At 37.4% G+C, this 22,071-nt stretch overlaps 1 protein-coding gene across 5 annotated transcripts in view; it reads right to left on the bottom strand.

Moving 5' to 3' along the window:
- The window catches only part of Wls (Wnt ligand secretion mediator), a 99,363-nt gene extending 79,050 nt beyond the window's left edge, over window positions 1-20,313 (bottom strand). For 2 of the 5 annotated variants that reach the window (XM_076933449.1, XM_076933448.1), the window contains exon 1: window positions 19,963-20,313. In XM_076933449.1, the coding sequence (XP_076789564.1) occupies window positions 19,963-20,068 (106 nt within the window). In that variant the 5' untranslated portion in view covers window positions 20,069-20,313. Of the gene's footprint in view, window positions 1-10,958; window positions 11,040-19,962 lie in introns of all 5 variants that reach the window. The other 3 variants (XM_034499799.2, XM_076933450.1, XM_076933451.1) reach the window with 2 other exon arrangements.
- Window positions 20,314-22,071: the final 1,758 nt, after the last annotated feature.

Below are 22,071 nucleotides of genomic sequence, written 5' to 3'. Positions count from 1 at the left end.
CCCAGAACTGGTTTACAACGCCAGTTCCAGGGAATTCAATGCCTTCTTCTGACTTTTGCAGGCACCAGATGGGTGGTGGTACACATACATGCAAGCAAAACACTAACACTACAAAATAGGTGAATTAAAAAAAAAAAAAAAGTTTAAATGTATACTTCACTCAGACATTCTACAGTATTCCTTGTCATGAAGTAACTAAGATTCCACATCCCCAGAAGTCCACACCCATTTTAATTTGTTGATATGCCAGCCTGGCTGCATCAGGTTGCCATTATGAAAAAACAGCAACAGCTACCCATTTGTACATCATTTAAGTGCTACAGACTATGTTAAGAATTTAACAGGAAAAATTTCCATCCATATATAGCTGTAAATAGTAAATAAAATTCTCTCTATTCAAAGATGGGTAAAATGAGTCTCTGAAACTACATATCTTATGCCACATTCAGTAAGTAAGTGATTTACTGGGGATGAACTCAAATCCATCTGAATTTTCTTCTAATGAGAAAAGTGGATAAAGAGATGCATGAGAAATGTATTTGTCATAAGTCACTTGAGTTAAAATGGTGAGAGGTCAGTGTTCAGCTTGTATGAAGTTCTATTCCCAGTATGGAGCTGACTACCATTCACAGCTTTGCTATAAGGACAGTCAGTCACACGTTGACTTTTTAATTATGGAGTTCCTATTGTAAACAGGAAGATTGTGGGTTTTCTCTAAGTAAAAACAACAAGCAGTAACTAGTTACTATGGTAGTGAAAGCACATTTAACCTTGACTGGAAATGCAATCACCAGAAAGGGGATAGTAGCATGGTTAGGTGTCTAATTAAACTAGATAAGGTGTATCTCATGAAGAGAAGAAAAGGAAAATAACAGATCTCCAATTATGTGACACACTACCATAAAAAACACAGTAAACACATGTTCTAGATTCTGCCAAATGAAAAAAATCCAGGATTCACATGTAGAAATTAAATGTGGTCACAGAAGCACTTTCCACTGAGGATTAAGAAAGAATGTTCATCTATAGTAGTGTGTAAACTGGATTAAAAAATTAATTATATTGAAAAAGAGCAACATGTCACCGAAATAAAAATCTCTTTTGCTCCGAGTAATTAGCGAAATGTGGATTTCAGGTTGAAAAGGCTAATGGAAAGTGAAGGTTAGAAATTTCTACTGAGGAGAAAATACCAGCCATTGCTCATGTGAGAGAAAAGGAAAACTTCAGCCTAGAAGGAAAGTATGTTAGACGATAAAAGACCCAACAGGAGAAAAAAATTGTGAGAGATCATTTTCTATCTGTTCTGAAGAGATGATCAAGGCATAGGAGAGTCAGAGCTTTTAAACAAAAATAAAACCAAAACCCACTGTCTTTCAAATATAAGACACTCAGATGTCTAGAATGTATGGCCACTTTTTTATTGGGTTTGAAACTATGTTTTACTTTTGAAAGATAGATAAGTAGGGAATAGCTAGATAACAATAAATAGGCAAACCCTTTCAACACACTACTGTTGCCTTTGTTTTTCCATCACTCCTTATATCTTCAGTATCAACAATTCATTATAAAACATCTCACCACCAGACTGATAGATTGGATGGATATAGTGGGGATAAATTCAAAATTCTTATAAAACCACCCACACTGTAAATTTCCAAGCTTGTCCTCAAGTACTAGAAAATTAATCTGTAGCAAGGCATATAACCTCCCTTGTAAAAAGATACATGTTGAAAGAATAACAAGTTTTCCTAAAAAACAAAAACATAACTATACTGATTCACCTTTCCCTACTGAATATGAAGAATTCAAAGAGAATTTCCTTATTTTTCAGTCTGTAAGATACTCAAGAGTAGTTTCGGTCTTACTATCTTTCACAACACTGATTAAGTGAGCACTAAAGATTACTATCCTTTGATTTCTAACAAGGGAATTTCCAAAAGATAAAGCAAGTTTTCCAAATTTATCTAGTAAATGAAATAATTTGATTCTCTATTCTGTTCTTATTTTAAAGGCTTAGTGACTTACCTTATTTTAAAGGTAAAGTGACTCAAATTTGATAAATTCATCAAATCTCCAAAGTCTTACAAATCTCTTTCCTATTTTTTCACCCACCATCAAATGTTTATCACCTAAATACAAGCTGGCCACCATGAAAACCTTGGGCAAAGCCAGCACCTTAGATACCTATTTTATCAGTACAATTTGATTCTGCTAGGCTTTGTCTGGGAAAATTTTAACCATTAGATTAGGTATTTCATAGTTGGCTTAACTCAACTGAGGCAGAGAACCTAACAGGGGTGGTGTTTTAAAAGTGCCTCTCCGTTCTGATTACAAAGGAATCATGATTAACGAAGTTCTCTTTGTGTCCAAGTCCATTCTGACAGACAAAGAAAGAGCCCTTCCCAACTCCCTTTTAAAAACTGAATTCTTTCCTACTTGTGTTATCACCCACACAATCTGTTCACAGCCCACACAAACAATCTTGCCTGTTTGTGAGAGTTCGTAAAACATTTATGTGGTAAAAGCAGACAGAACTAGCAGAACCTCATCTTAACAAAGGATGATGAGACATTGAGTAGAAGAATTCACAAAGAGAAATACAGACAGAGGCCCTAAGCTGAATGGATTTGCCCACAATGGTTAACACAATACCAGTCCTTATGGGGACTTGTCAACTTTCTGGTCAATTTGCAGCTTCCTCCAGCTTTTGCACTCCAAACTCTGTTTCTTTTAGAAGTACTTTTTATTGTTGTTGCTTTGGCTTTTTGAGACAGGGTTTTTCTGTGTAGCCCTCGCTGTACTGGAACTAGCTCTGTAGACCAGGCTAGCCTCAAACTCAGAAATGATCTTGTCTCTGCTCTCTACCCACCATGACCCAGTGCTAGGAATAAATGCATGTGCCACCTGCTACTCCTGGTTAGAAGACTTTTTTAAAAGAAATACAATAAACAAGTTAAAGAGTGCAAATCAGTGACTTAAAGATACTTCAATTTTTCTAGAACTTAAAATATAAAACCAAGTCAACCTAAGAATCTAGTTCAAATCAATAGTTTAAAGGGACTGAGCTAATGAGTTTAAACACTTAGCCCACTGCCTAGAGTATAATTGGTGCTCAAATAACATTACCTGTTTATAGTCATATGTTGCTGTGTCTTTCTAACAATATTTTTATAATTGCTCCAACACTTTTACTAACCTAAAATATTTACCTTACCTGTACTTTGGTTTATTGTTAAAGTCAGATTCTTCACATATATTGTCTTCTTTTTCAAGTCTAGATATTGAAGTTGACAATCACTTGATTCACTATGTAAGATTAGCTCAGTAGTTTTATATCAGGTACATTTTTCCTTACCACAGATGAGCAGATGATCCTGTCCTGTGATCTATATTTTTCACAATTTTGTGAAGTGGAAAATATGCCTTAACTCTAATGAGTGTTTCAGAGCACTGGTTGCTCTTCCAAAAGACCTGGTTTCTATTTCCAGTACCCATATGGCAGCTCACAACTTATAACTCATTTCAGGGGATCCATGACCATTTTCTGGCCTCCATGGATACCAGACATGTACATCATACACAGATAAACATGCAACCCAAACACTTATACACATAAAATAAAAATAAATCTTAAAATAAATATCTGATTCACAGATAAACAAAAGATTTAAGATTTGCCCTACAATCTTTAATTTAAAAAAAGAAAGAAAATAATGGGTGGGTGGAAAGACTGATGAACATATGTAGCTTTGAGGAAAGGCATGCCCCTGTTTTAATTGTCAAAGGAAATGTCTTCAAGCAGACAGGAAGAAGTATGAAGGATTGGATGTCCAGAGAGGAAAATGATACTCAAGGCAGACTTCTTCATACTAGACTAATTTTTTTCTATTAAGTTAATTATTGAGAACATTGAATAATATAAATCTTGTCTTCATTTATGCATATCAAATTGTATTTCAATTACTCACCCAATTTCTGACAATCTATGTCAGACTTCAATTATTCAAAAATATCTTTCATCTTGTCTAAAATATGCTTAGAGCTCTTCATCAATTGTAACTAACCTCAGCCTTAACAACAACTTGTTTTATTGGTCTTGTCTTTCTAATCAAATTGAAGTTGCTCAAAGACAAGATCTAGGTATGCATATTCTTCTATAGCACAGAGCTAAGACAGAAAACTATAGTAACATGTGCTGAGTTGCTGCTTATTCTGCCTCATATTCTCTAGTATGTCTTAAAGAAATTTCCAAAGAGTCATCATATACACTAAGGAAATTTCCCAGCTATCTCTAGAGATACTACTCTGCTTGTACAACCCTTAAAAATTCTCTTCTGCCTATAATAAATTCATTTCAGCAGCTTGGATACACTGTGGTCACCTATCTTTTACATGCATGCAACTCAGATACAGCATATGCTACAATGAGCTTTGTTTCAAATTCAGAAATTCAGCCAAATTCTAAGAATTATCTCTAGTGATCTCCACTATCAACTCAGTGCTCAACAGTGATTCCTAAACTCATGCACTCAAATACACAGTTTTAAATAGTGTTTTCCTTCCTTCCCTCCCTCCTTCCTTCCTTCCTTCCTTCCTTCCCTCCCTCCTTCCTTCCTCCCTCCCCTCTCCCTCCCTTCCTTCCTTCCTCCCTCCCTTCCTACTACCCTTCCTTTCTTCCTTCCTTCCTTCCTTCCTTCCTTCCTTCCTTCCTTCCTTCCTTCCTTCCTTCCTTCCTTCCTTCCTCTTTCTTTAGAGACAGGGTTTTTCTGCACAGCCCTGGCTGTCTTGGAATTGGCTCCTCTCTGTTGACTCTATGTCATGTCAAGTAGAAAGTTGAAGCTAGGGGGCTGGAGAGATGTCTTAGCAGTTAAGAGCACTGACTGCTCTTCCAGAGGTCCTGAGTTCAATTCCCAGTAACCATTGGTGGCTCACCACAAACTGTAATGGGATCAGTTACAGTGTATTCATATAAAATAAATAAATAAATCTTTAAAAAGAAAGTTGAAGATAACTAAGCTACCTCTCAAAAACAAGAACAAAAAACATGAAACTAAACAAAACTTCCAGTGAGTTCTTTGTTTTCCTAATCTTCAACACTTTCATTCCCAAAATGATCAACATTGAAAACATAACACTGAAGGAAAGAAGCAACCAAGCAAATCAAGTCACTAAATAGGAAGCTTATCTTTACAATCAACCAAAGGACTGTAAAAGAAAAAAGTAAGATATGCTTGGCAAATTAACAAAGGCTTTAAAAATTTAAGAGACACCCAATATTAGATAACAAATATGGAGTTGTGCACTTCTAGACTTAGCTAGTGGGTTACATGGTGATCATCACCGATTCTTTAAAAGTAAATCCATAGAATTGAAACTGCTAATTACACCATAAAGATGCAAATAATAATTCAACTATGAAGGTTTTCAAAATATTTTATAATAGCTTTTATTCTGAAAATATTATGAACCAAAGTCAAAGAACACTGAATAATTCAATTTTGATGCTTTGTAATTCATCACACTAATACTCAAATGGCCATCTATTGGCATGACACACATAAGAAAAACACATCACAAAAGAGTTAGAGTCAGATGCAGATATTTACACCCAAACAACAAACAGAAGCTGCTGACCCCTGTGGTTGAATTAGGGAAAAGCTGGAACAAGCTGAGGAGGAGGGCGATCCTATAGGAAGACCAGCGGTCTCAATAACCTGGACTCCTGAGATCTCTCAGACACTGGACCACCAACCAGGCAGCATACACCAGCTGATATGAGGGCCCCAACACATATATAGCAGAGGACTGCCAGGTCTGGACTCAATAAGAGAAGATGTACCTAGCCCTCAAGAGACTGGAGGCCCCAGGGAGTGGGGAGGTCCGATGGGGTAGGGGTGGTGGGATGGGGACATCCTCGTGGAGATTGGGGGTGGGAGAAAAGGAGGTTTTAGATGTCGAACAGCCAGAGGGTGGGCCAGAAGGGGGATAAAATCTGGACTGTAAAAATAAGATTAAATAAAACTAAAATAAAAAAAGAGTCAATACTACAAGTGATGAAACTTCAACAAAACCTGGTCAACTGGCTTTTCCTCATATCTTCTTAAGAAAGATTTATTTATTTATTTTATATATATATGAGTACATTATATATATATTTTGGGCACACCAGAAGAGGACATTAGATCCCATTACAGATGGTTGTGAACCACTATGTAGTTGCTGAGAATTGAAGTCAGGATCTCTGGAAGAGCAGTCAGGGCTCTTAACTGCTGAGGCATCTCCCCAGCCCATTTCCCCATATCTTGAGAGTGCTTTCTGGCTCCTCTAAAATTTACCAGAGTATCAAAAGAACTTGAGAGAAAGAACCTGAACAGACTATACTTTATCAAAATAATACTTAAAGAGACATCTAACAACTGTTCACAGAAGTAACTATAAGTTATATGAAAAAAGGTAAAGAAAATAGACTATAGACAATATTTAATTCTAAAAGAGAGCTCAAAAAGTAATAGAAGTACAGGTATTTCTACAACAAATAATTCTACATTAAAAAATACAACTGTACTTTTTACTCTTTATCTGTTACCATGTAGTCAATAAAATTTCAAATTTCTAAGTTTTAATCACCACAAATCTAATGCCTTACAAACAAAACATACCATAAGCATAGCTCTTTTCTCAGATCCCATGACTTTAAATTCGAAGCTCCCTGGTGAACTGGCCTATCCTGGACTGTTGGCAAGATCAAATAAGGTGATTCCTACAAAAGCACTTTGAAGGAGGATAAAAGCTCTCTACAAATGTGAGGTATCAGGAATATCAAATGTAGTGCCTAGACTTAACATACACTCCACAAAGCATGATAAAGGTCATGGCAAACCTTTGGGTCTCTACAATCTCCATATTTTTTCCTGCTTTCATTTCTGAAAAACAGATGTTTGCTTGCAACCTTTCCCTCAAATATAGGGGCAGGCTCTTTAAATTATCTGAGTTATAAAAACATGATTCTATAATTTTAAACAGGAAATTAAATAACAAAGTGAATACCAAGGAAAATTTAAAAATACAGATATGCCTGGGAAAGGCACCTAAAAAGGGCAAAAGGCTACACTACAAACAAATACGGGGATAATGGTTTCTATATTCTTTCATTAAAGTTAGGACAATTATTAATTATAGAAGACATACATTTTTGAATTTGTTCATTCTTTAGAATAATATTAACTATATTTTACAGGATTCTAATACTTTCACATTTGAAGAATTACTACTCTTTTTTTTTTTAAAGTTGCTTTTGGTAGGACTGTGCCTCAAAATCGCAGATTTATATAGTAATTTTTTCTACAGTGAACTAATTTTCAAGAATGCAAAATTTTTAAGAAAACATAGGGAGGTGGGTAATAAGTATACTAGAACTTTGAAGTACACTTTGTCTTAAATCCCTCCCCCAACTCTACTCCCCTCCCCACCCCCAGAGGATATTTACAATCTTCCATGACACATGCTCTGTACCTTCTTGGTTCAAGGAAAACACACCTACAGCATTTCAAATTAACTACTGACCCTTACGCTCACACTATAAACAAACCCTTTTCAGAATCTCAATTGCATTGTGTCCACATTGGTTAAAGCTGGAAGCCTGGTGACCTCATGTGGTGTTAGCTTCTCCCATGCACCAACAGCATCCGCCTTTCTACTCAATTACCCTCTTTGGTGCCAGAGGATTGCTACCCAATGAACATACACAATAGGCTTCTGCTTCATTACACTAACCAACAGCAGGATAGAAATAAGCAGAAGAGGAATAAACAAGCTAATTTATCATGAGGCCAGAGCAAGTGTTCACCAGTCTAGCCATGGAAAAGTTGAGTGGTTAACAGGCATCTCTGCAGTTTGAGATGATGTTTATGATCTTATAGATTATAGACCAGCTGCAACAGAACCTCAATGATTAAAGAACTTTTCGAATTAGCAGATGTAGACACAAGCACACAAGAAACCCTACCTTAACTCTTAAGTTCCTATATAAAATCTATTCAGTTGTTATTGAGAAAACTCAGTCTAGGATTCCAGATAATGGGGACTGACATCCTGATAATTTGCCCCAAGTGCTCAACCTGACTGTGGGGCTTCTGTTATTCATCATGAAGGAGGTGGTCAGGAGAGACCCAGGCTCTTTGTGAAGAGGATCTGGTGCCCCCTTCATTAGGCAAGGGCACAGCGGTTGATTAAATTAACAACTTCGGAGGGCTTCAGTCCCAGTTCCCAGACATTAGCACCATCATCCAGAACAAATTAAAGTCTCACAGCAATTAAGCAGATTTTGAAAATGAATTTCCCATGGTTCAATGGCTCAATAGCAATCTTGAGTTAAGTAGTAGAACAGAGCTTGAAGGAAGGAGGAGGAATTGCTAAATTTCTAAAGTAAATGTGCAGCTGGCAGAAAGACAACAGAAAGCCTCTGTTAAGTGTCTCTATTTAGTGAGACTGAATTTTAGACAACAAAGGTAAAAAAATTTAAACAAAACTGTTGCACTAAAATGATGAGTTTCAAAAAGATTTATTTTTTCCTACTTTTATTAATTTAATTTCTTTAATGTTATTATATTCGTAATCAAAAATTTAAACAGGAGACAAAACATTTATTTCTTTTCACCAGATACAACACTATAGGACATCCAAAACTCAGAGATATTTACATCAGCTTCCCCAGGACACTGGGTGAAAGGATTAAGACTATCAATAACATCGTCATTAATTTTAAGGATTCACTACTTGACAGACCCTATACTGAAGTTTTTTTTTAATCTTTCAGCAATTTTATGAAAATAAATCTGCAGAGTCCTAATTTACCCTCTTCAAAAAGTACGTTCAATCTCTGATTAAGTAGTTATTCAAGGTTGCCTAGCCAGCACATGGTGGCACCAGGACTTGAACCCATACTTTCTGAGTTATAGCTCATCAGTAGAGTGCTTGCTTAGCACACCCAGAGAATCTGCTCAATCCCTAGAATTACAAATAAGTAAGTTTAAAATTTAAACTCCTTTTAAAATCTAATCTGTAAGTCTTAAAGAACAACCATATGTCTGCAAAATTCTTAGAAAAGTAGAAAAACAAATTCCCATTTTTAAGAGTTTGTAGTCAAACTGTGGAGCTTCTAAAATAAGTCCTTTCAGAACAACCCTCATGAAGCACAAGAAACACATCTAAAATAAGTCCCTTCAGAACATCCCTGGTGAAGCAGAAGAAATACATCTAAAATAAGTCTCTTCAGAACAGCCCTGGTGAAGCAGAAGAAACATATTTATGTTGTTCTACTATCACTCAGCATCTCTATTTGATTATTCAAACTTTGGAAATATATTCACTAGAGTATATTCCTTTTATACTTAATTGTCAAGCATAAACAAGCAACCTCATTCATTTATCTGTGTTTATGACCAATGAAAGATAAAAACACATAAAGAAAAGGGAATGATCATGAACAGTGACCAAAAAGCTTGTTTCAACCCATGTTGAAAAGAAGGTCCCTTTTCAACTCCAAAAATAGTACAAGTTTATATATGCCCAAGCATACATACCATGAAGCTATGCATGGCCTTCTGCTAACATTCTCAAGAGAAAAATAGTAGCCTTATCTTCGTTTAAATACCAAAAGCATAGCCTGTAATACAATACTAGAAAATATAGACCAAAAGAGGTACATTTTTGGTATTTTTGCAATAAGTCCAAAGTGCAAGGCATTTATATATGCATTTCTTCAACCATATTCCTGGTACTCATTTTGTACTTGACTATGGTAACAACTACACATCAAAGTGGAGCTTAAAGTTGTATATGGCTTATTTTATATATTATCTTACAATTTATATTATCCTTATTTTAAAATTCATATGGTGCTAGAGATGTATACTGGTACTTACCTAGCATGCACATGCCTCTAGTACCACCACAATATAGCTTTATAATTCTAACTAATAATCCAATAGCTGATAATGCATTAGTAAAAGATCATCTTTTCCCCTCAAATTTGATGTTCAAAAATCTCTATCATATATTATAAATTTATGAGGAAAATATTTCATAATGGATGATGACTCCAATTTTATACTGTAGAAGAGAAGAGCAGCTAAGGCTTGCATTGTTAACAAGCACATATGGAACATGTAAGTAAAATTTCATTAAAAGTTTTGCTACCTAGGTTTTCTTATGCTATGAACAGCCATGTATACTGGCCCAGGATTTTAGATTTTGAGAGCAGTGTTGATAATTTAACTCATGGACTTGTCTGAACTATATCCTCAACCCAAAGCCAGAATATTAAAAAGAAAAAAAAATTAAGATAAAAAATTTAATAGCTTGTGAAAGCTATTAAAAACTAAACTAAAAGATAAATGAACCACTGTGATTACCAAATATGTGAATTCCATACTTCTTGAACTATTAGTTAGCAGGGACTATGCCAATAGGAAGGTCATAAAGCAGTATTGTTGGGTTTCTAGTAATACCTAAGCAATTGAGAAGCAAAAAGCAAAAAATAATGAGACACAGGATGACTACAAATGTATACATGTGTGTGCCAAGCAGTTATGTAGTGGTAACTTCTAATCCAGAAAAATGACTCTCATAAAGTAATTAATGTCTATTAGCAGGCACACTTCTAACTAATGTACAAGTTATATTATCGTTTCAATTCCTGTAAATTCTTTAGGGGTAAGGGAACTGAGACTTTACAGCATATTAAAGTTTTATCTAGGCTGCATAGGAATTCTGATAACAAATAGTTAAATTAAATCACTACTATTTGTTGATAACATGAAATTTCTAGATGAATGAATTTTCTACAACTAGAAAAACTTTAAACAGAAGGATTAGTGCATTTTCTTTTATTTTCTCATACATAATAGGCAAGTGTTCTATTATAATTGAGCTATAATTCCAGTCTTCTTTTTACTTACTTGAGACAGGGTCCCACTAAGTTGTTGAAGCTGGCCTTGAAGTCACTCCCCAAGTAACAGTGATCCTTCTGCTTTAGCCTCCTGAGTGTTGAGATAAAGGCCTTTATAACCCAGGTTTTCAGTAAACAAAAAGCCATCAAACAAGAAACCTTTTGCTGCCATTCTGTTGTTTTATAAGCAACTATTTCTCAAGGACCCTGAAATACACCCAAGTAATCAGCAAGTACCTTTCAAAAATTTTAACAGCTCGCTTAGTGTGGTGAGTTAATGGTTTCTTAGAAAAAGCTGGGATAAGTCCTACTTTATGGGCTGGAGAGATGGCTCAGCCGTTATTAAAGTCCTACTTTATAAGTTACTGTCTCACAGATATGCTAACCCTAGTTTTAATCAAAAATTTATCCATACTCATCCTTCTCCTAAAATATATATATTTTGAATGAGTGGAGTAAGCAAAGAAAGTAATGAAAAAAATTGTTGGTATCTGGAAAAAGAAAAGAAGGGAAAGAAGAAAGGGAAATGAATGCTGATTAAAATGCTCCTTCAGTTTAAAATCAACAAATTATCTTTTCTTCTTTCTTTTCATTGGCTATTACATAGAAATATTATGTTCTCTTAGAGTAAATCTCTGTTCTCCTGAGCATGTATTAAAGACTTGTAGGTTATATGTAGCCAGAGGTTAAAACAAACATAAAGCTAACTTAGGTCTCACAGTTTTCTGTTGCAGCTATCCCTGACCTCCAACAATAAGAAGAATCTGATCATTTCCAAGTAGAGACATGTTTTGTAAATGATAGCTTATTCATAGACTTCTCAAGAATTTTATCTGTAACTACTTAGCTTAGGAATGTAAAGCTAAAGCAGGATCCTGGTTCACACAGGACAGAACCAGCTTAAAAGAACAGAGCAAAGAAAGGAATGTGGGTGTGTCTTTCTCCTTAGAGGCATTCTACTCAGGGCAAATTACAGCCTAATGGACAGCATAAAACATGTTGAGAAGCAGATTAAAAAGAAACTGGAGCTCAAGAATGCATACTTGCCTTCGGCGAAGGCTAGATTTAACAAAGTTAGAACCCACCTTTTTGGTTGTGATAACCTGAAGACAAACATGCTAAGTAGGGAGACTGAAAGTCTATATCATGTCAACTAAATTATATGTTGCTTCATGACTGTTTGGTTCAAGAAAGTAAAGACAAAGGAGGAAGAATTAACTTTACAGTCTATGAGACTGGATTTATTAATGGAGAGCCTGAAAACCACCGATTCAACCATTTTCAGAACAATTACTTATTTTCTAAAGAAAAATTTTAATGCCTTGCCAAAACTAATATAGTAGGCTTGATATTTTCTTTTAATTCTCTCTGCTCTCATAGACAAGCAGCATGGATAAAGCCCCTAAGCTATGTAAGGGAATTAACCAGAAGTTTAAGAAAGCCCTATAATTTGCATGAGCTAGGTTTTTTTGTTGTTGTTTGTTTTGGTTTGGTTGATTTTATGTTTTTTGTTGTTGTTGTTGTTTTGTTTTTGTTTTTTGAAGAGCACTCCTATGTCTGAGAATATTAAGCGCATACAGCTGGGAGGAAAAAAAGCAACAGAAAATTGCCGTTGAAAGTACAGGATTTAAATGGGCATGGAGATGGAAATGCTAGCTTATTGTAGGGGAGTGGGTGGCAAGAAAAAAGTAGGTATGAGAAATCCAGACTAGCTATATCCTGAAGGAATGAAGGGATGTTTGTTCAGGCCTTAAATTTTCTTTTTTTTTCCTGGGCCATATTTCATTATCATCTCCTTCAATATCCACACTGCCTTTTTTCCTTTACCAATTACATTCAGTACCTGTTGTTTAGGCTGAAGACAAAGGGTACTCTTTGGCACTCACTTCTCAAGGTTTCTGTAATGTTCATCCTCCCTTTGCTGCATGCTGTTGTAACCAAGGTGGTATGTGAGTTTCTCACGCTTAGCCTTCCCCAGGATGGGTTGTAAGCATAGTCATAATCACAGTGGCTGGTATGAGAGCTGCTGTGTGTCAGGAATTGGGATGGTTTGTTTAGGAAATAGCTAAGTCATTTTGGTACTCAGGTAGCAATGGAAATGCTTACTTAGCTTGAGGAAGGGGCATAGCCAAACAAGGAGATTGAGATTTCATGTAGTATTTCAAAAAAGTTTCTTAAACAGGTCTGAGATTCAATTGAAAATTGGAAAAAGTAGCAGTAATATAATTGTGAAATATAATGAGCATTAAATGAATCAATACCTCGGAAATGTTTTCCATGGCCACCAAAAAGTCAACAGTCACAGTAAAGTAGACACCTGCTCCTGGTTAGACAGCAACATGATTCTTGCTTTTCCTCCTCTACAAAACTTGTTAGGGATAGAATGTAAAGCTTGGATACAGAAGTTGAGGAACTGAAGAATAAAACAAGAGTCTCAGTATTTCTTTTTAAATTCTAAAATATGAGGCTTCTTATTTTTCATAATTTAAAAGTCTTCAGTTTGTTTCTTTATGCAAAGAGAAAATAACAAAACATTTCTTGATCTTCAAGTCCTGTCCTCCCACTGCCATCAGATACTTAGGAACAACCTGTATCTGGTCTACTTGTCCCATTAGACCAGGATCACCAAATTTCAGAGGAGAGATCTACTCAAGTGAAACTAATGTGTAAATCTGTTAAATCTGTTTCTATCAAAATCAAGAGCTTCATTTTTTTTCTATGTTAAAAAATAAATCTATTAGCATTTTCCTGAAGAATAAAACGTACCTTTCATGGTGTCAGCATGTCTACTCCTGAGAGTTGCTGATCTTGTATGCTGACATAAAAACTGTCATTTTAGAAAAGAATTTGTTTTGGTTTGGTTTCTTTGTTGTTATTGGTTTGGGTTTTCTGTTTGATTAGGGTTTGGGGGTTTTGTTGTTGTTTTTTGTTTTTCTTGGTTTTGTTTGTTTGCTTGGTTGGGTTTTCAGGACAGGGTTTTTCCTGAAACCCTGAACTAACTTTGAAACTAGAACTAACTTTGTATACCAGGCTGTCCTAGTATTCAGAGATTCACCTGCCTCTGCCTCCTAAGAGGTAGGATTAAAGGCCTGTGCCACCGCTGCTGCCTGGCTGGTATTATTATTTTTTTTTTTAAGTTTCAACTGCTATCATTACTGCCATCTATACCTTCCAAATCCCTCTCTAATCTCCAGTGATTCTATCTCTTTTCTTTCTTTGAAAAAGTACAATCTTCTTATATAACTACATAAATATGTCAAACTACCAGCTGGGGAATATAAAATGAAGCAATCTTTCTTTCTGGTTAATGAACCAGGCTACCCAGACAATTAGATGATTCATACAGTTTGGGGGCTGAATAGAACTTCTAAGAAAGGAGTAAGAATGGTGTTTGAATTTCTCCAAAAGTTACCTTCCATTGGCCTTGCTAAGATACTGGTTTGGCACTAAAGTAAGACTTTCTTTATCATCGTATAGATTATTCTTTCTTTCCATGTTATCCAAATCTTTTTTTTTTTCTTCAAGACAGGGTTTCTCTGTGTAGCCCTGGCTGTCCTGGAACTCACTCTGTAGACCAGGCTGGCCTCGAACTCAGAAATCTGTCTGCCTCTGCCTCCCAAGTGCTGGGACTAAAGGCATGTGCCACCACCACACGGCTGTTATCCAAAAATTAACAGTGAGAAATCAGTTACAGCATAATGTTACTCATTATTCCTCTCTGCACTAAAATACTTTTTATTTAGACCCCAAAGTCATGGTTGAGGCAGGATGGTTTAACTCTGGTTTGTGATAGCATACTGACTGAAGTCTACTTCCATATTTGACTGAGACAGTTAATATCTTAAGAAAATTTACTAGAACTGCCTACATCTCAATTATTTACATAATAAAATGAGTACAAAAATAATAGTGATGGCCCAGTGAAAAGGTTCAGCAGGTAAGGGTCTAAAAAGAGTTCAATCCCTGGGCCTACATGGTAGAAGGATAGAACCAACTTCTACAAATTATCCATTGAGATCCACACACTGGATATAATTTATTTGGGCTTTATATTCTCTCATAGCCCTGTCCTGGACATACTATGGACCTCGATACATTGGACATTAAACCAGTGGTATACCAAAACTTGGAACTAACAAGTTCTATAGAACTACTTTATGAGGGAGATAGATATGAGTCTTTTCTCAGTCAGTACATATTTAACAGTAAGGGTTGCCAGGAGTGGTAGCACATGCCCTTAATTCTAGCACTTGAGAAGCAAGAGGCTGGTAGATGTCTATCTGACATGGTCTACATAGGGAGCTCCATGCCAGCCAGCAAGACGTCTCAAAAATAAACAAAAATAATAAATAGTAAGTAAATAAATAAAACTAAAAATATAAAGGTACAAGACAAATTATTATAAAATGTCATTTAGATAATGCACAGTTTATAGGCAAAGGATTTGTAAGCCTCACAAAACTATTCAAAATTACATCATGGAAATATTTCTCACTTTTTACTACAGAAAGAAAATTTGCACTAGAAGGCTAGATGAGAGGTACTAAGAAAATCAGATGAGAGAACAATTAGAGACTACTAACACAAGCATTGTCTCATTATAATAATCAAAGTTTAGCTTTCTAAAAGTTAAATAATGTTATTTTAATAATGAAAAAACTGATTAAAGTTATGAGATCACACAAGATTTATATAAATAACAGTTGTATGATTCCTCTAGGAGTTACTAAAGAAAAAGTATAATTTGATTAGCTATGTAATTTTATAAAATAAAAAACATAATTAAATACAGAAAAATATGACCAGTATCAGCCAAGAAACAATCAGTACTTTTCAAGATTCTCATAAGATATAGCCTGGTTTAGTGAGCTATACCTTATTCCCAAAGTTTGGGATATAGAGGAAAGAAGATCAAGAATTGGAAATCACCGTTAGTCAGTGGGAAATCACCCTGGGATACAAGACTGTATGTAATATATTTAATATAGTATATATAATTACATATTTTACATATAATACATGTAATATATACAGCAAAATTAAAATCTAATGTACCCTGTTTAGCCACAATTTCATTCAACTTTTCAAATTTCAGCAACTTTCAAATGAACTGCATCAGACAAATGCTCATATGAATGGATAACAATCAAGACCATCAACAATTTCTACTTAATAACAGAATAATGGAGAGTTCTGCATCCTTGACAGGCCTATTTGAGAAAATGTGGTAACTGTATATGTACATATATATGTCTTATACACTTTATTATATCCTCAGCATTTAAAAAGGAGGCTACTTGTAACATTTGACTAAACAATGCTCCTTCTCAAAGAAATTATAACGGTGATTTGTTTACTTTTACTTTCAATTTAAGTTTGAAATATTCTTATTTGTAAATTTGCTTAAAATAATTTAACCATAATCCATTCTGTCCAGTTGTGATCTCTGCTCTATTTATAATTTTAGAATTAGATGAAAGAGCAACATGATTCTTTAAACATCATAGCATCAGAAATTATTAATCTGCGCTAAACAGCATACATGTAATGAGCCAAGATACCCCAGTTCATGATTTTTAGTGGGCTGTGCTCTTGTTTCATCACATGGTCTCTTTTCACCCCTTCTACTACCCCAACAGCTGTTTTTCCATGAACTAAGTTCATCAAGCATGAAAACAAAAAAAAAAAAATTATTTTAGTATTTTCCAGGCTTGATTTTCAGGAAAGTAAGATTAAGCTGTACCTTTTAAAATATTTTATTTTCCTTTTTGGAGTTCTTAAATATTAAACACATTTAAAAAGCTAGCCACTTACTAAGTTTCTGAATGCATAAAAAGATGTCTAATTTATAATGCCTCAAAATTTTAACAAAACCATAAATGAATAAATTTATAAGTCTACCAAATTCTGACGAGTATGATATTCTTTACTAGGCCTGTTTGTAAAATTTCATCAGAAGTTCAACAATATATATAGACACTGGTACAAGAAAAACATAAAGCCATCCAGAAAGCAAATTAACAAGTTAGGTAAGAAGGTCTTTAGGATACAGGAGATTTGAAATAAACCAAACCAAATCCCTTCTATTTGCTTTTATGGCTTCTTTTAAAAATTTCCCCTTGATTTTATGAGGCTACAACTGAATTATTAATCCAGATGTCATATAAAATTCTGAGTGCTAAAAGAGGTATACAATCAGAGGTGAAAGTGTTCTTAAACCCATATCTACCAGTAAGGAGAAAAGCCTATTGGTTAAGTGACTTGCCTAGTCACTTTGAGATTCATGATTCTCTATGGCTGTTTAGGGGATGAGTGCTTTTGTTTTGTGTATGTCATGTATTTCCAATGAGGAGCTTTTACATAATATTTTTCTCCCCTGAGATTTTCTCAGGGGGAAACAAGGATTCAAAAGTATCAGAGTGGCTACAGTTCAGAAGGAACAGTATGCCTGGCCCCATAAGTAGCAGTGGGATTGAGTAGTAGAGTTCTGCTCTAGTTCCTGTTCTTCCAAGTACTAATTCTAACAGTCCACTCTGAACAGTTTCATCTACTTTCAATTTAGAGAAGCTGAGTGGAAAACATAACATGTATCTCACGTTAATGTCCATTTCCTGTATTTAGGTCATAAGAGAGCCTAGGCTACCTAAATTTACTTAAGAACAACAACAACAACAAAAATGCTACTCTCCAAGTTGATGAAGTAAAAACTAAAACAGTATTTAGTGTGGGCTACATATAATCTGTTCAGTCTCAGGACCAGAACTGAGGACAAGTACTGCAGCTGGGAGAGAAGGAAAGTAAAACAGTGATACAAAGTAAAGTTATGCAAAAACTTCCTCCAACAAATGTTATAGAGAGACATGTTTCTTTTCTAAGAAAAGTTAGAACTAAAGTAGTTTGTTCATTTAGGAAAATCTATTTAGGCAGAGCCTGCAGCTCCACTAACCAAGTTCTACCTTAGATGAGGTTGGGTGGGAACAACCTTAGCACTACTTACTTCCTACTTCAGACAACCCTAACTTGAACAAACAACTGTTCTAACTGGTAATTCTAATGTCCAGCAAACACTTGCAGGGGCCTTTGGGATCTCCTCTGCAATGGTGAGGGTCCAGAAAACATGTTAGTTCCAGAAGTGCTATAGGAAACCTACTACAGGAACCAGTCTGTGGGCCCACATCAGTTTCGTGGGGTGGACAGGGTGCAGCTACAGGAAACTGTAATGGTTTACTGTGTGCAAAAACCTCAAAGGGGAAGGTCAGGCAAGGATAATAGGCCAATTTAATTCTGAAAGCACAAGGTGCAAGAAATTTTATGATGGTCTGCCACTGAAATCACACAAGATCCAATAGCATCCAACTGCAACTGCTCATCAAGGGAAACAAGAGGTGTAATTGTAACCGCGGTGTAATCACTGTGAGACTGCTGCTGCCTACAGCTCCTAGCAGAGAAGTATTAAGAGCCTGGAAAATCCAATACAGAGAAAAAGAGATTGTACATGGTGTAGCGAAACAAAAGCACTGTGTGTGTGTGTGTGTGTGTGTGTGTGTGTGCGCGTGTGTGCGTGTGTTTCGCCCATAAGGAGGACAGAGGCTTAGAAACATGTACTCGATCTCCTCAGAACTCCCTTCTTGAAGCGTCTCCTTCTCTCCTTTGTTTAAAACACTTAGCCTGGTGTTACAAAGATTGCCAGTACCAGACTCTCTGGAATGCGAACCCAACACACCCTAGTCTAGAGGAAAAACACCGTGCTCACTACTCTCACCCCCTCAAGGGAGCTCCTGAGCTGCCCAGGGGCTCCTGCAAGAAGCACAGACCCTAGCCTGAGCCTTCCACCCAGCCAGGAGCAACAGCCAGCCCCAAGGAAGCCAAGCTGCCCAGCAGCGCTCGCTCCGAAGTTGGCACTGAAGTTCGTCCAAGGATGTCCGGAACCTTGAGGAGAAAGGGACAAGAGGTGGAAAAGATAGTAGGAGTAAGTTGAGTTTTCCGGGTGGATCCTAAAGCAGAAGGTCAAGTTACGTCGGAAGCCTCTTTTGTTTTTTGTTTTGTTTTGGGTTTTGTTTTTTTGTTTTTTGTTTTTTGTTTTTTGTTTTTTTTTTTTTTGGTTTTTGGGGTTTTTTTTGTTGTTGTTGTTGATTGTTTGTTTTGTTTTGTTTTTGGTTGGTGCGCACTGAGAAAGTCTCCCTGGCGCCTGAGAGCTGTCACCTGAGGGCAGCCCAGGAGGGAGCAGGAAACGTCCTCCTGGCGCCAGGGAAGGACCTCAGGCTTCGGACTCACTGAATCTTGGGGCTCAAAGCAGAGGGGGAGGGGAGATGGCAAAGGGGACAAGAGGCAAAAGCAACACCTTTTAGACAGGCTTTCTCCTCCGCCCTCTCCAAGTTGGTGCTGAGAGGGCCAGGACTCTCCCAAGCCACTCTACTCCATCCGACTTCGAGTCCTCAGTTCAAACAAGTCCACCGCCAGAGGTGGGTGGGGTGGCGGCGTGGAAGCCAAGGGCTTAAAGGTTGAGACCCCAAAACCAGCTCTAGTCTCTCATCGAGACAACCTAATGCATTTACACAAGCCACAGCCAGTAACAGCTCGCGGTTGGCACCGGGTTTAGCTCCCGACTCTCCTGTTATTCCTAATAAAGTCGATTACGTTGCCCTCCCGGAGCTGATTGGAAGGGAACCGAGAGGGAAAGGGGGGCGGGCGAGGGAAAGAGCAGGGGGAGCAATCAACTTTGCGACCCAGCACTTCCTCGCGATCCGTCGCCATGCTTAAGATCCACCCCCACCCCCTCCTGCCTTTCAAGTGGATACTGAAACTAGGCCAAAACTTTTCCCCTCCTTTTCTCTTTGCCACTAGACTGGATTGTGCCCCATGGAGCCCCATGGAGCTCTGCTTTCTTAAGCACAATAGCCGGACTAATTAGATCATAGAGGCAAGGCAGCGATACTGTAACAAGTAGCCCAAGAGGCAAAAGAGGGAAGGGCCGAAGAAAGGGAAAGGGGAAAGTTTGCAGCTCTCACACTTACCGATCAAGCCTCCCACCAGAAAGGCAACGATTTGGAAAACCAGAAGAATCCCTCCAACAATGCAGAGCTTCTTGGTGCTCATGTTTTCTATAATTGCCCCAGCCATTTCTGCGACCCCCTTTCTTTTCTCCTTTAAGTAAATGTTTTAGGGTATGCTTTCGCTTCCCCTCTCCTTCTTCCTTGCCCTCTTTTCCTGGTGCTGTAAAACTTCAAGGGTGCGATAGCAGAGAAGGTGGGACCCAGACCGCAGGCGCCCGCGCGGATGCCTGGGCGAAGCCGCTTGGGCTCCCCAGATGCCCAGAGCTGAGACTGCGGCCGCCCGGCAGCCAGTGGACGCTTAAAGAAGCAGGGAAGCGGATCACATGACACGCCTCCCTCTCTTTCTTCCTCCCTCCCTCTCGCGCTTCCTCCCTCCCACCCTCCCTCCCTCTCTTCCTCAACCCTGGCCCGCCAGTTCAGGGATCTCAGCTCCCGCCAGCTCTGGCTACCCGCCCTTAGGTCTGGCCTGCAGCTTGCCCCGGCAACAGCTGGTATCTTGAGGGGGGTGGCTGGTGTTGTTAAATGGGCTAGGCATACGCAGCCTCTATCATGTTTTCTTTTCTGGTTTCCAAAGTATGGGATTTAAGTTACTCATGGGCCGCTTTGCAAACCCTTAACTTACACGTTGAACCCACCTCACCACCAGCCACTTCAACTCTCTCGGAAAGAGGTGAATTTCAAAAAAGGGTTCTAATGAAGTAAAGTCACAGTATAAAGAAAAGAAATAAGGTCTCTGTTCAGGTATCTTCTGCCTTGTCCTCTCCTGGATTATAACCTGCTAAATTCCCCACTATACAGCCCTTCAAGAGCCTTGTTACCCAGCCAAATCAAACCTCTGTTCCTTACTCCACCCTGGACTTCCAGTCTTGGTGTTGACTATTACCTAAACGCTTTAAAGTTCATTCAAAACCCAATTTGTTTTAAAACTCTGTTTTGGTTTTTACACCACTTTTATTTTATTTTATTCATGTTCCAAGGGTTGATCCCCTCCAATCCTTCTATTATAAGTGCACATTTATTTCCATTACCAAACTGTAAGATTCTGGAAGATTGAAACCAAGTTCAATTTTCTTTGTATCCACTCCCCACCCCCAGTGCCTAACAAAATTCTCACACTAGGAGACCCTGCATAAACTTTTGTCGAATGAATAAATGAGTGAATGTTTAAGCAAGCCCACAGCTTGCATTTCAAAAGCCTAAAGGACTTTAGTTGGGTAGGTAGTATACATGTTAAATAGCACCAGTCAGAGTTTCAGGTGGGTGGTCACACCTACCAGGAGGATGAGTCAGGAGGATTAGGAATTTAAGACCAGCCTGGATAACCCTGTCTCAAAATAAAAAGTAAAAAGTGATCTGGGGATATAGCTCGGTGGGAGAGCTCTTGTTTAACTTGTTGGTCTGAGGTCCTAGATTCAAACCCCATGGGAGGCAGAGGAGGAAAGAGAATGTTAACTCTTTGAGAGATTTATTTATATTGAAACATTATGTCCAAGGAGAAGTGATGATCTTAAGAGATTTCTTGACAAGTCTGTCCCAAACTCCAGGGCCGGGTTTTCCCATGTTTCATAAACTGTCTAGCTAATGCAACTCACATCACACCTTAGGACTTCCCAGTACAGGTTTCCAAAGCCACCAGCATACGTGATTTATTGCTTCTTGTCATCTTCCTGTGGAGGAACTATTTACTGTCCTCTTCTGATCTATTCTTGCACCTGCATTGCCTTATAGATGACACCAGGTAAGATGCACTACAAAAACAGGGCCATTCTTACTCCCCTAGAATTAAACCTGATAGATAAAACTTTATTTCGTCTTCTTGGTCTCCAGCAGACCTTAGCAGTTCCAGAGCTGTTACTGGTTTTTAAATATTATTTTTTTCCTTCAGTTATTTGTCCAGCATTTACTCACTACTTTAATGTGTTTTCTTTTTTCCTTTCTGAGCACAAGAGAGGTATCAAAATTTCAAGAGTATTCTGAAGGAACTACAGAGTACTGTGATTCACTGTATAATGATTTTCCAAATTGTAATTGGTGTGTGTGTGTGTGTGTGTGTGTGATAGAAAAAAAGGA

Source organism: Arvicanthis niloticus, chromosome 4 (genome assembly GCF_011762505.2).
Source record: "Arvicanthis niloticus isolate mArvNil1 chromosome 4, mArvNil1.pat.X, whole genome shotgun sequence".
Lineage (NCBI taxonomy): Eukaryota > Metazoa > Chordata > Mammalia > Rodentia > Muridae > Arvicanthis > Arvicanthis niloticus.
The sequence above is the reverse complement of the archived record's forward strand: the minus strand, read 5'-3'. Positions and strand labels throughout refer to the sequence as shown.